General features: G+C 33.8%; 1 protein-coding gene and 1 pseudogene across 4 annotated transcripts in view; both read left to right on the top strand.

Moving 5' to 3' along the window:
• LMBRD2 (LMBR1 domain containing 2) overlaps nt 1–6,339 on the top strand; it is a 42,138-nt gene extending 35,799 nt beyond the window's left edge. For 2 of the 4 annotated variants that reach the window (XM_014559678.2, XM_032470961.1), the window contains exon 18: nt 674–6,339. In XM_014559678.2, coding sequence (XP_014415164.1) covers nt 674–758 — 85 coding nt within the window. In that variant the 3' untranslated portion in view covers nt 759–6,339. The remainder of the gene's footprint in view (nt 1–673) is intronic. The other 2 variants (XM_032470971.1, XM_032470978.1) reach the window with 2 other exon arrangements.
• A 6,336-nt stretch (nt 6,340–12,675) lies between these two features.
• On the top strand, nt 12,676–13,154 carry LOC102507702 (annotated as a pseudogene).
• Nucleotides 13,155–14,197: the final 1,043 nt, after the last annotated feature.

The following is a 14,197-nucleotide window of genomic DNA, read 5'->3' as shown; positions in this document are numbered from 1 at the left end:
GAATCTTAACAGTATTTATATGCTTATTTCTGACAATCCCATTTATGAAATGTATCCAATTTAGCAAAAGTTACATAGCTATGACTGGGTGTCAGACACTATTCTAAGCACTTTAACAATAATAATTGTATTTTATGGTTGTAAATCCAATTGAATTTGAATCTAGAGAGGCTCAGTAACTTACCCAGGATCACAAACCTTGTAAATGACAGGCATTTAAACCCTGGAACTCTGGCTACAGAGTCTGTGCTTTTAGCCACTATACTATGTGAAAATAATTAAACAAAAGCAAAATATATACATGAAGTTATTTGCTATAGTATTGCTTATAAATAGCAAGGAAGCGAGAATAGTGTATTTATATTCAACAATCTAGATTAATATCTAGAATATCTATTAATATCTCTTACGTTCCGTGATGTGTTTGTTGTGCATCTCCCCACCCTTTTCTTTTTACGTCTCTCACCCTGCCATATGAGTCATATGGCATAGGTTCTAAAACAGTTGTTGGTTGGTTTGTAATTAGGTAAATCCCTTTGGAATAACATCCTTTGAGAATAAGTTTCTGATTTCAGCTACTGAATAGATTTTACAGTGCTTACAAACTATGTAGCCACTTCCTCTTAATGTGTTCTTATTTTTCTCTCCTCCTTTATTATTTTTGATGCCTCAGATCATTTCTTTATCCACCTTTCAGGTATCAGCCTGGTGGACGATACCTCTCAATGTCTCGCAGCAGAATATTTGACGATGTTTAAAGTCTGTATGAATTTATGGAATAACTAACCAAGATCAACACATAAGTTCAGTCTTTATGAACATCTGTATGCCCTAGAATTTACACTTAACTCTCAGTGAAAAGTGTCAGGATAAAAAAAAGGCACTAAAATTAATCACATCTTAGTTAATAATAGTTTATATTGTTCACTGAAATAGAGTGTCATCTTTTCTAATAGGATTCATTACATACCATTCCTGAAATGTCTGCCTTAGAAGTACAGTTACGGTGGAAGGATTTCATTCATGATGAAGATCGTATATGTTGAAAATATGTAGTTAAATTTGTTTCAGATTAATTTTTTTCAGGAAAGTTGTTTTAAAGGTCCAAGGAAGCCATAAGTCATAACTGAATAATGTTATATAGTTTTATTATTGTGATTTACATTTATGCTGTTTCTAAAGGATGTGTTGATCCTCTGTTTCCCAAAGAGATGGAGACCTCAGATAATAACCATATTTACAAAACCCATGTCTTAAAACAAAGCTTACTTACCAGACATAACTGAATGTAGAAAGCTTTTTCAACTCTGTATGTAAATTAGTGAGGTTTTTGCATGTATAATTAAGATTATACTTCAACTGATAGTGTTTGTATCTTCAGCATGTGTACTATAATCAGGCAGTGTATTACTTTTTCAGTCTCTGGTAGTAACTGGAAATTATCTTATGCTTTTGGTATTGCTTTGTAAAAGATTTCGTTTTAGAGAGGTGTTCCCCTTTATCATTTAGCATACTGATTTAAGTGTTGATCATTCCACTCAAGGAGAATTGCAATTATTAATGGTGAAGTGTGGGGTTTTTTTTAATAGCCAAAGAGCCCCACAAAATTCTCTGCTTTTTAAAGGTGCCTCTTTATGCCTTTTGAAAAGGAACATCTGGTTATTCAAATGTTACAAAGTGAATCTTTAGTGTTATTACTAACACTTAAATTGTGGTTTACAGAGAACAGAAAACTCTATTATAATGGAGATGTGTAATAACTTGTTGGTTAAATATATTATTTTAAATTGAATTTTTAAAACTTTGTGTTTAAGCCAAAGTTAGATGTTATATTTTAAATCATCAGCGTTTTTATTGCACAGTGGATGTAGTTGAGCACAACATACTTGCAGAGAGTTTTTATGTCCCTGAAGTATTTGCAGCTCTTAGAGAATCCGTACTGTGGATTCACCCAATGGTGATCATACTTGAACTTGCCCACGGCCATCTTAGTTTAACATCTATTATCCTGCGTAACTTTTAATAGTGTTCATTTTCACTCTTAAGTATCCCAGTTTGAAGGTGAATTATACAGTCACCCTAACAATTTGATTATATGTTTCTTGAAGGTAATTTTTCCCTGAATCATAATTTAAATTTTTTATTTTCCTCTTAGTGTTATCACGTAAATTTTTAAAAAGACACAGTTCTATGCAGATACTGAAAGGACTAGCGTATCATCCTAATTATCTGATTTTTAAAAATTTTTACAATCTCTGAGATTAGATCCCCTTTAAAATAATTATCAGTGGATAGATTTTACTCTCGAAGGTTATATCAGCTGTCCATTTAAGGACACACACACACACACACACACACACACACACAGCCTTTTATTGTGAAGTATCATTAGAGAGCAGTAGGCCAGGAGCAGAGATAATTTAACACTGTTTGTAATTTCATGATTGACCATTGAAACTTTGGGCAAGTCATGTAACCTTTTAGTGCCTCAATTTCTTCTTTTTCGAAATGAAAATGATACTTGCTGTTTACCTCCTGATCTACCTCACAAAGCTATTGTGAGGGTATTGAGTTGATGTTTATATAGTGGAGTTTAAAAAGACAAAATAAGTTGTTAGCTGTTCTGGTTTCCTTAAATGGTATTTGAAGGTATTAGATAGGAAAAGGATCACCCCAGAAGGGGGTCCAGTTTCTTATTATTACAGAGAAGCTTGTAAGTCCCCCAAGCAAAAACTCTTTTTGGAATACTTCATCAAAATCCTGTGAAAATAATACTGTTTTATTATTTAGTCTTTGGGTTTACTTTGGAATATTTTCCTTAAGTATAATGTTGTTTCTCATCAGGCTTTATCATGAAACTCAGATGCTACTGTAGAAATAGAACCAGAAAAAGAGAGGAGATGATCCAATTACTTTATAACTCATAATACCTTGAGATAAGTCGATAGAAATATGGGAATGTACTACTTTCCTTCATTATTAATTTTTTTATAATAATCGAACTATATGTAATAATTCACAAATGGTATAGATCCCTTTACGACTTTGGAGTCATTTTCAAAGTAATTTTTGGTTGTTTGAGTGATCCAGAGTATTCAACTTTTCAATCAGGATTTATCTAGCAGGATTTCATATATGATCAGATCATATAGGTAGGTTACCTGGCTGGGTACATTTGTGTTGAGAAGGTAATGATTTAACCACTGAGTTTATTGCTGGGGAACTAAGTTAATATTTGTTAAGCCACCTTATATAAAAAACTGTAGTAAGAACGGACATTTTCTGTTTTGAGAAACTTATGAAAATGTAATGACATCTACTGCAAAACATTACTACTAAGTTCATACACTTTGCATGTAAAGTACCTTTCTTGAAGAATTACTTCTGGCAGTTACCTTTTGATGTCTTTCTTACATAACAATAGCTATCTGATTAAATTTTCTAAATTATTTTTCTAAGTAATTGTTAGGTAAGGATATTCTATAAGCCAGTAATTCAAAATAACCATTGCAGAAAGTAACAATGAATAATCTGTTAATTTCATTAACCTATAATTTGCTAATTAACTTTTGTTACTGCATTAATAATTTATTATTATCAATAGAGCATTTCTGTAAAAATCATTATTAAAATAAGCCTAATTATCAGAATGTGTTCTCTTATCAAATGAATAGAAGGCCTTTGGAATAATTTCATCACACAAGAGACCCTCATTTCACAATAGTAAGAAGCAAATCAGAACATGCGAGGGCTATTTATTTACAGATCAGAGAATTTGACAATCGAAACTTTCTAAAAAAAAAAATGTTGCTATTTGATTTGTTTTGGGGCTCTACTATTTGATTATATTGTCATTTCTTAAATTTACTCTGGATATGTACCCAAATGAAATTAAATGTGGATAGGAAAGTCTGTGTTTTTTTAAAGTATAGTTTAGAGTATTAATGAAGAAGTTTCATTGATGTACAGTAGCAAACCTCATTTTTAAATACCTTTAGTAGATTTAGGGAATGTTCTTGATTTTTGTGTTGATTACTATTTTAAAGGAAAAATAAACTCTCCATAATTATAATTCACACTGTTCAGTAATGTGAATTTTATGCTTGTGATTTGAGTGGGCCATGCCTGAAAATCACAAGGATAAATATATTTGCACTAAGAGGCAAAACACGTCCCTGAATAATCTTAACATACTTGAATCTGCAAAGTGTAATATATTGTATTGAATTCTAAATGTTAAGAAGTAAATGGATTTAGAGTTTTATCTTTCCTTTCTTCCTTCATCTCTCATTCCTTTTATACTTTCCTTCCTTTCTGATGCCTCTCTTTATAGTATAACTTAGACTGTGCTGACAGATTTTTCTTCCATTTGTTTTGTGTACACAGTTGTTTTTTGATGATGAGTACATGTAAAAGGTAGTAGTTCTGACTACAAATCCCACGACTTGAATAGCAGTATTGCACATAAAGTAGTGAAACAGGTTTTGCTAGGCAACTAAGCAACATCTGAATGTAAATGTGATGCATGCTAGCTCAGTGTATTGTCTTTTTTTGTCACTTAAGTAGGGCACTTCAGTAAAATGAATTATTCTCAGTGTAATGTTTCAGCATAAAATTAGATTTCCAAAAACAGTGATTGTTAAAAACCAAACAAACAAACCCAAAACATTAAGAACCTTGAGACCTCTTTTTTATGAAAAGGAATTCGTAAATAACATACATCATTGTCAAAGTTTTTGTTAAGAGAGGTTGGAACAATACAAGAGGGTTACAGGAGACATTCTGAAATATGAATTTGCTCTGTGTGGGGTACTTCTTTCCAACTCAGAGACTTTTTTCTGCTCAGAGACTTGGAAGACTAGGCAGTGTTATCCCTTGTACCAACTCCTGGAAACCAGGCCCTGTGAGCCATCTACACCAGTGGAATAGCCACTAGCCCTGTCCATCTCTGGTCCCACTGCAATGGGAACATGCCCTTTCCCCTAATCCCTTTCATGTTCAGTCTGGTTTTCCTACAATTTTATTTCCATTTTCAAAAGATTTGTCCACTGAGGTTGATCAAAGCCTTGCTGTAATTTTGAATTTGTTAATAAAGCAAGAATATTGGCATGTTCCTTTCTCATAGAAATCCTAGAAGACATTTGTTTTTAACCCTCCCTGGGAAGAATTAACCTTTTTTCCCATGAAAATCTTTTCTTTTGTCTTGATCGCAAATCATTTTGCAAAAGGAGATTATTATTGTACTTAGTGCAAAAGACTAGAAAGAGTGGTTTACTGTGGCAGACATGTAGGATAAGGTCATAATTTGTTAATCTGACTGTACAACACTGTTTTGAGTTATTGACATCAATCTTATCAACCTAGTCACTTAAAGCTGTATATCTCAAAAGAATACTGGCTAGCGTCTTCCCTATTTGGTACACCAAGTTGTAGGGGAGAGATTCTGTGTTTTTTTTTTTTAAGCAATCCAATGGATTTGTTTTTGTCCATATTTTGAAACCAACTTGGATTTTTCTCATTTATAAGGTAGAGAGCATGTGGATCTTTCTTTTAAATTACTGTAATCTAATATATATTTATACATTGTAGCATTGAAAAAAGAACTCTAATGTTGATGTTGTTACTTCCTGGTATTTAATTTTTATAAAATGTTTTTGTAGGTAACTAATTGTAGCATTGCTTTTAAGTAGTTTAAAAATCTTTCTCAAATAAGTTCTGCCCAGAACCTATTTCCTTAGGGCAGTATTCTAAAATTCAGTAGTCTAGTAGAATTTGAAATATTCATAAATCTCTTTAGTATCTTTTAATACGTGCCAGTACCCAAGCAAAGCATACCAAAAGCCTAATTTCTGTGTTGCATTAATAAAGTACTTGTTACTTATTTAATTCAGTGGATTAGGTGAAATAGAAGATAAGTCTTTTCAAATGTACATCTGATCATAATTTTCAAAATGTTCATTATGTTCATTTTTGGTGCATGATGCCAAATTTATCTTTAATCAGCTGTTACTGCTTGGTATGTAATGGCAAATGTTTTCCTTTCTGACCAATGCGTTGTAGATTTAACTATTTTTCTCTCCAGATTCTCACAACATTTTCAAATATGAATTTGGAAAAACCTGCAAAGTGCTACCATAAGTAAGTTAGCATCTTTGGCCTTATCTATGCATAATGTTCTCTCAGTTTGGTTTTGACAAACTCATGGTCTTGCAATTGCTCTGTAGTATTTTAACTTACTGTGATGTAATGAATTTTTGAAATGTTTATTTGATTATCTGTTAAAGTGTAAGAAATTATGTAACTTTGCATGAAATAAAGTACATTTCTACAAGTTACTAAGAATTTTGCTGATTATTTGTTTTACTTCATACCATCATTGAGATTAAACTTTTAAGTAGACTGAGGCATTTTTTTGTTCCTTACAAATTTATTAACAGGTATTACAAAAGAAATATTTTAAGGTAAATAATTAAATGTCTGTACTTCAGGTTCCACATTACTTTATCTTGTGTTTAGAATTAAAATAGTAATTGTTACAAAAAAATTAGAGCAGAAATCAGTGAAACTGAAAACAGGAAAACGATAAAGAAAATCAATGGAATCAAAAACAGAGTGTTTGAAAAGATCAATAAAATTGATGAAACCTGGCCAGGCTGACCAAGAAAACAGCATTGCTTTCCAATATGCCAAAAAGAACAGTTGAAATTTGAAATTAAAAATACAACACCATTTATGTTAGTCCTAGCTAATGCATGCAATAAGACAAGAAAAGGAAATAAAAGATACACATATTTGGAAGGAAGAAATAAAACTGTCTTGGTTTGCAGATGATATGATTGTCTACATAGCAATCCAAAAGAATTGACCAAAAAAAAAAAAAAAAAACAAACCCCAAAATAAACAAAACTCCTGGAACTAATAAATGACTGTAGGAAATTTGCAGGATATAAGGTTAACATATACTTTCCCTTTTACTAGCAATGGAGGAGTGGAATTTGAAATTAGAAACAATACCATTTACATTAGCACCCCCCCCAAATTAAATACTTAGGTATAAATCTAACAAAATGTATCTAAGACCTATGTGAAGAAAACTGCAAAAGTCTGATGAAAGAAATCAAAGAACAAAATAAATGGAGAGAGACAGGAAGACTCAATATTGCCAAGATGTCATTTCTTCCCAAATTGATCTATAGATTCAATGTAATCCCAATTAAAACCCCAATAAGTTACTTTGTGGATGTTGACAAACTGATTCTAAAGTTCATATGGAGAAGCAAAAGGCCCAGAAGAGCCAACACAATATTGAAAGTGTACTGACACTACCAACTTCAAGACTCACTATAAAGCTACAATAATCAAGACATTGTGGGATTGGCAAAAGAATGGGCAAACTGACAATGGAGCAAAACAGAGAGCCCAGAAATAAACCCACATACATATAGTCAATTTATCTTTGACAAAGGAACAAAGGCAATTCAGTGGAGAAAGGATAGTCTTTGCAACAAATGATGCTGGAACACTGAACAACCACATGCAAAAAAAAAAAAAAAGTGTAGACATTGACTTTATACAAAATCATCACAAAAATTAATTCAAATTAACTAAAACTATAACACAAAACTTCTGGAAGGTAACAGGAGAAAACATGAAAGTCTTAACTGGAAATCTAGCTTAAGCAGTATCTTTACTCCTCCTGGATGCTACAGGACTTTGGAACACTATTAATGCAGTTTCTTCCACTCCCGACATATATGGTCCACTCCCACCTTCCAGAAGGTGAACTTAGGCTTGACAATTGGTATATATATCACACAAAAATGTGTGTATATGTGTACCCAGAGACATGTGCAAGAATGTTCATACTTTATTCATAATTTTTTCAACCATAGATAACTCAATGAACAGAATGGGTTTATTTATTCAATATGATAAGTATATATATGAATAACTAAGTGATAATGAATTAATTACATCTGTGCAACAACATGGATGAAACTCAAACATAATGTGGCTCCAAAGAATCCAGACATGAAAACATAGTGTGATTCTACATATTTTAAGTTCAAAAAAAAGATAAAGCTGTAGAGTCAAAAGATTAATGCTTTGTAGTAAAATCATAAAAAAATAAACCAGGAGGAGATTACCAAACATGTCAGGCTATTGCTTACCTTTGAGGAGGAGGAAGGGAATTAGTGATGGGATGGAGCACAAGAGAAGCTTCCAGATTGCTGCCTGTGTTCTCTTTCTTGACTTGGGTGGTGGTTTTTCAGGTGTTCACTTGGTAATGAATTGCTAAACAGTACATGCTTTGCTATATGTACATTTTATTTCATAATAAAGTTAAAATATATAGAGACTTAAATTACATAACTTATACCATATAAGTTGGGAGTGGAGGAAACTGCATTATAGTGTTTGACATTCATAGTAACATCCAGGAGGAGTAAAGATACTGCTTAAGCCAGACTTTCAGTTAAGGATGCATGCTACCTTAATCTCTTTGGTAATCATTAAAAGAATAGAAATAAGATACAGCTTCAAATAGAGGGAAAATGGAATGATTAAAAAAATCAATTCAAAAGAGCAAAAGAACAAAAATAACCCCAAAACTAAGATTTTATTGTTTAGAAGTGCACTTATAGTTGAGCAAACTATAAAGAAAGTCATTTAATTTACTATATAAGTCAGAGTATGCTTCTGATAGGGATGAATATTCAGCAGTATCACTCAGTCTTTGGGTTACTAAGGGCAGTGTTTTCAGTGTTTTGATTTTTGTACTTGGGCGTTTTTACAAACATTTTTCTATATATACTCATTTACTATACATTTATATTTTATGCAATTTTCTGAATGTATCTACATTTCAAAATGTAAAAGTTTTCTAAAAATAGTTGAAAGTAAAAATCACATGATCATCTCAAATAGATGCAGAAAACTTTAATAAAATTTGACATTTATATTTTTAAAATTTCTATTTTTATGTACAGCATTTAATAATTTTTATGCACAGCATGTAAAATTCTACTTTTTAAAAAGCATTATTTTTATTCTGATAAAGAATGCATATCTACATGTATATATAAAGATATGCATATGTTTAAAGAAGAACCCCAAATTACTGCAAAACAATCTTGAGAAAGAAGAAAGGGCTGGAGGAATCATGCTCCCCGACCTCAGACTATACTACAAAGCTCCAGTAATCAAATAGTATGTTACTGGCACAAAAACAGACATGTAGGTCACAATAAACACAATAAAGAGCCTAGAAATAAACCCATGCACTTACGGTCACTTAATCTATGACAAAGGAGGCAAGAATATACAATGGAGAAAAGACAGTCTTTTCAGTAAATGGTGCTGGAAAAACTGGACAGCTACATATGAAAAGAATGAAATTAGAACATTCTCTAACACCATATACAAAAATAAACTCAAAATGGATTAAAAACCTAAATATACGACCAGAAACCACAAAACTCCTAGAAGAAAACATAGGCAAAACACTCTTTGATTTAAATCGTAGCAATATTTTTTGGAATCTGTCTCCTAAAGCAAAGGAAGTAAAAGCAAAAATAAGCAATGTGACCTATTTCAACTTAAATGCTTTTGCATAGCAAAAGATGCCATTGACAAGATGAAAAGACAACTTACTGAATGGGAGAAAATATTTGCAAATTATATGGCCAATAAGGGGTTAATATCCACAATATATAAACAGCTCATACAACTAAACATAAAAAAGCAACCCAATTAAAAAATGGGCAGAAGACCTGAATAGACATTTTTCCAAAGAGGACATGCAGATGGCCAACAAGCACGTGAAAAGATGCTCACCATTACTAATAATTAGAGAAATTCAAATCAAAGCCACAGTGGGATATGGTTATCATCACACACCTGTCAGAATGGCTATCATCAAAAAGAATACAAATAGCAAATGTTGGCAAGGATGTGGAGAGAAAACAAAACAAAAAAAAAAAAAACCTTTACACTGTTGGTGGAAATGTAGTTTGGTGCAGCCACTGTGGAAAACAGTGTGGAGGTTTCCCAAAAAACTGAAAACAGAAGTACAATATGACCCAGCAATTCCACTCCTGGGTGTATATCCAAAAAAACCAAAAACACTAATTCAAAAAGATACATACACCCCAATGTTCATAGCAGCATCTTTTACAATTGCCAAGATAGGGAAGCAACCTAAGTATCAACAGATAAATGGATAAAGATGTGGTATACATATGCAATGGAATACTATCCAGCCATTAAAAAGAATGAAATGTTGCCATTTGCAATGATATGGATGGACTTGGGGGGTATTATGCTAAGTGAAATAAGTCAGACAAAGATGAATACTGTATGATATCACTTAGGAGGACTCTAAAAACAGCAAACTAGTGAATATAGCAGATACGGATATAAACATACAGAGAACAAAATAGAGGTTACTAATTGGGAGAGGGAAGGAGAAGGGGCAGTTTAGGGGTAATGGATTAAGAAATACAAACTATTGTGTATAAAATAAGCTACAAGGATATATTGTACAACACAGAATATAGCCAATATTTTATAATCACTATAAATGGAGTATAACCTTTAAAAATTGAATCACTATATTATACATGTGTAACTTATATTGTACATCAAGTACACTTCAAAAATAATAAAAAAGACAAGAAAATTTAAAACTTTTTTTCTGATAAAGGATACATATCTGCATACATATATATAGACATGTATATGTATAAACAAGAACCCAAAAGTGCTGCGAATGTCATCCTTAATGCTGCAATCTTTACCTTTACGATTCAGAGCAAGCCAAGGATGCCGTCATCACCACTTCTCTTCAACATTGTCTGTTCCATAATCATAAGAGAGAAAAGCCCTAAGAATGAGAAAAGAAACAAGCTTGTTTGAATTCAAGACCTCCTTGGCCTGTCTCTTTCTGGCCTTATGCTAGATGTCTGCTTTTCCCCCTCTGATCCAATCAGAAGACCCCCTCATCAAACATACCATAGCCTGAACTGACCATGCATTTGGTCACCTTTATTTCTCCCTCATAACTTTGTATTCTTTGGAAAGAAGCCTGCCCTACCTGTTCCACTGCTGAGCTGATGAAACAACTTCCTCTCACTTGCTCCCAATTATTATCAGGAATTTTCCTCACAGAAGGGATTTTCTTATTGAAACAGAAGTTTGAACGATGTTTTCCCCAACATTAGTGCATTCCCTCTTCTTTCTTCTGAACCAATTGTAAATATATTTGAACCATTTAAATATATGTGAGTGGTGATATACCCTGTGTCCTTATGTTAGAGTAAATACTTCTTTGCCTTCTCTTTCCCTCCAGAACAGTTATTCTGAAAACTGGCTGCATATTAGAATGACCTGAGGAATTCTGAAAGACTACTTATGTCTCGGTTCCATTTCAGAGTGTCTTATGTAAATGTTTTATAATGAAATCCAGGCACAGATGTATTTGCAAAGCTCCCAGGGGTTCTAGCATACAGGGTACAGATTCTCCCCGCCTTGAGCCATGTCTCTGTCTCTCCCAACATCACTCCCCAGAGGGCACAGGGCAGAGTTCTCTCTCAGAGAGAACTTCACTTTAGTCGGGCCTTCACTTTAGTAAAATGAGGTCATACAGTTCAATTGCTGATCATTCATTTCATCAGCTGACTGACTTCTGGGCATGGGAAGTTGGAATCTCTCTTTTCAGCCAATAGTCTGGGTCCTGAGATCATCAGTGTAGAATCCCTTAGGTGGGGCATTTGTTAAATTCTGTATAAGCTGTAGCAAATGTTTAAACATTATTAAAAGAAAAATAAATGAATCCCCAGTAAAACAAAGTAAAACCTCAGGCAAAAGCTGACACAGGATATTAATCCTCAGCAGGGTTTTAAGAATCTGTATCACAGAAGGGGCCCTTGTGGGTGGACAAAGGTACAAAGTCCTCATTCACTGGCTCTTAAACAGGAGGCCCAGGCAACAGTGACTTTTTTTTTTTTTTGAAAGATTTGCTGCCAGTGGGATGTGAAGACATCTGTTGGCCCAATAGTTGAAACCAAGAGACCGGCTGATGTCGCTGGCGCACAGCTTTTAGAGTGGTTTGTTCAATAAAAAATGCTGTTCCTCCACTTGTGTTCAAGACCCTGTCATCAAGATGCTGACAGCCCCAGAAAGCAAGTGCTCCACATAGGTTCATCTGAGAGCAAAGTTAGCACATAACGGAAGGTAACTGAGAGCATCATGGATGAGCGTCAGCATTCAGCCAGGAGAGGGAGATCAGAGCCACCAGTCGTAACTGCTGAAGGAAGAGCAGGAAGAGCACTGAAAGATGGTGGGTACAATTGAGATGAGGGGAAGAATGGAAGAAGGAAGAGAGCACGAACATTCTAAGCACCCAGAAAGAATTGTAGCAATGACAAAAAAACAAGGAAATGGCATGGTGGATTTGGAGGTCATGAAAAGAGCAGTAGCTGGAGCAGAAAGTTCGCAGGGGAGAGCAGCAGAGCAGGCGGGATGCTGCTGCTGGAAGAGCTTTCTAGATGTTTTCTTCTGATGCCAAGAAACGTCCATGTGTTTTAAGATTAACACCTTTCATTAATATTGAATTATCTTTCACGTCTTTTTTTCTTTTTTTGAAGAGATTCATTCACAAACCTTTTCAAGATCATGGAGTTACATGCAACTAATTGTAGTCATTTGTTAAGAAGGGCAGATATCACGGGCTCCTTAAAGAATGAGTTTCCACCTGGTGGTGGCTGATGCTGTTGATCGCTTCCCTCTCCTGGTTGCTGAGAAACATGGAAGGCCATTTGCAACCCTCCTTACTAGCACATTTAGAATTATGAATTTGGGGCTGCCGGAGCCCGTGTCTGACAGTCCAGCATTCTACTCCTCCCTAACAGATTACATGGATTTCTAGGGCTAAGTGAAGAATTCTCTGATGTTCTTCATTTCTTCCTTAGGGGAATGGTATAGCCACGCTGTTTGGTTACACTACCTGGGAACATTTCCCAGAAGGCTCTAGGCCAATGTTATTCCATCTTCAACTGAAAGCAGAGCTGTGGTTTGTTAATTCTAACTTTGCCTTCGATTTTGCCCAGCTCCTGCTTCCTAACACTGTTTATATTGGAGGTTTAATATATTAAATATATTAAATATATAATATTGGAGGTTAATATAACCTCCTGTTGAATGAACACCTCAAGTAAGTAGAACTTTTGAGCTCCTTTTGGAAGTGAGGAATCACCCTCACAATGGTACCTTTCATGCAGAGATGGCAGTTGCTCAGACATGGGGTAAATGTGGGTTTATCTTTTAAGGAAATTGCTAAATAGTTCTCCAACATTTGGCCATATACACATCCTTACCAACATTTGGTGATGTCAGTCTTTTTAATTTTAAGACTTAAAAGCTGATGTCATCCAGGCAGGTTCATATTGGAATAAAGATATAAAGATAGATCAATAGAACAGACTAGCAGCATTCACAAAAAATCCTACACGTATGATTTTTTGATTGATGACCAAACTCTGATGCAATTTAATGTGGGGAAAAAAGGTTTAAATTTTTTCTCAATAAATGTTTCTGGAGCAACTGCATACCTATATGGGAAAAAATGAACCCTGACTTGTATCCAGCACTGTACACAGAAATAAATTTGAAATAAATCATAGACCTAAGTATATAGATAAATCAAAAGCTTCTTGAAGAAAATAAGTACTATCTGTTTGAACTTGGGGTAATCAAAGGTATTTTGTACTGGACACTAAAAAAGCAGTAATCTTAAAACAAAAGGTAACTAAATTGACTTACATCAAGAACTGCAATTCATCAAGAGATTCATTAAGAGAATAAAGAGGCAGCTATATACTGGGAGAAGATATTCCCCAATGTATATCTGACAAATGACTCTGATCTAGAATATATAAATATTCCTATTAAAAATAGGAAAAATTATACCAACCAAATTTTTAAAAAGGAAAAAAGACTTGATTGAGCATTTTATAAATAAGGATATCCAAATTGCCAATAAACTTATGAAGAGACGTGTAGCATCATTTGTCATCAGAGAAATGCAACTTAAAACCACAAAGAGATATCATTTCACATCCATCAGAAAGACTAACATTAAAAAGAATGAGACAGACAATACCAGAGATAAGAAGTAATGAGAACTGTTACACATTTC

This window comes from Camelus ferus, chromosome 3 (genome assembly GCF_009834535.1).
Source record: "Camelus ferus isolate YT-003-E chromosome 3, BCGSAC_Cfer_1.0, whole genome shotgun sequence".
Taxonomy (NCBI): Eukaryota; Metazoa; Chordata; class Mammalia; order Artiodactyla; family Camelidae; genus Camelus; species Camelus ferus.
The sequence above is the reverse complement of the archived record's forward strand: the minus strand, read 5'-3'. Positions and strand labels throughout refer to the sequence as shown.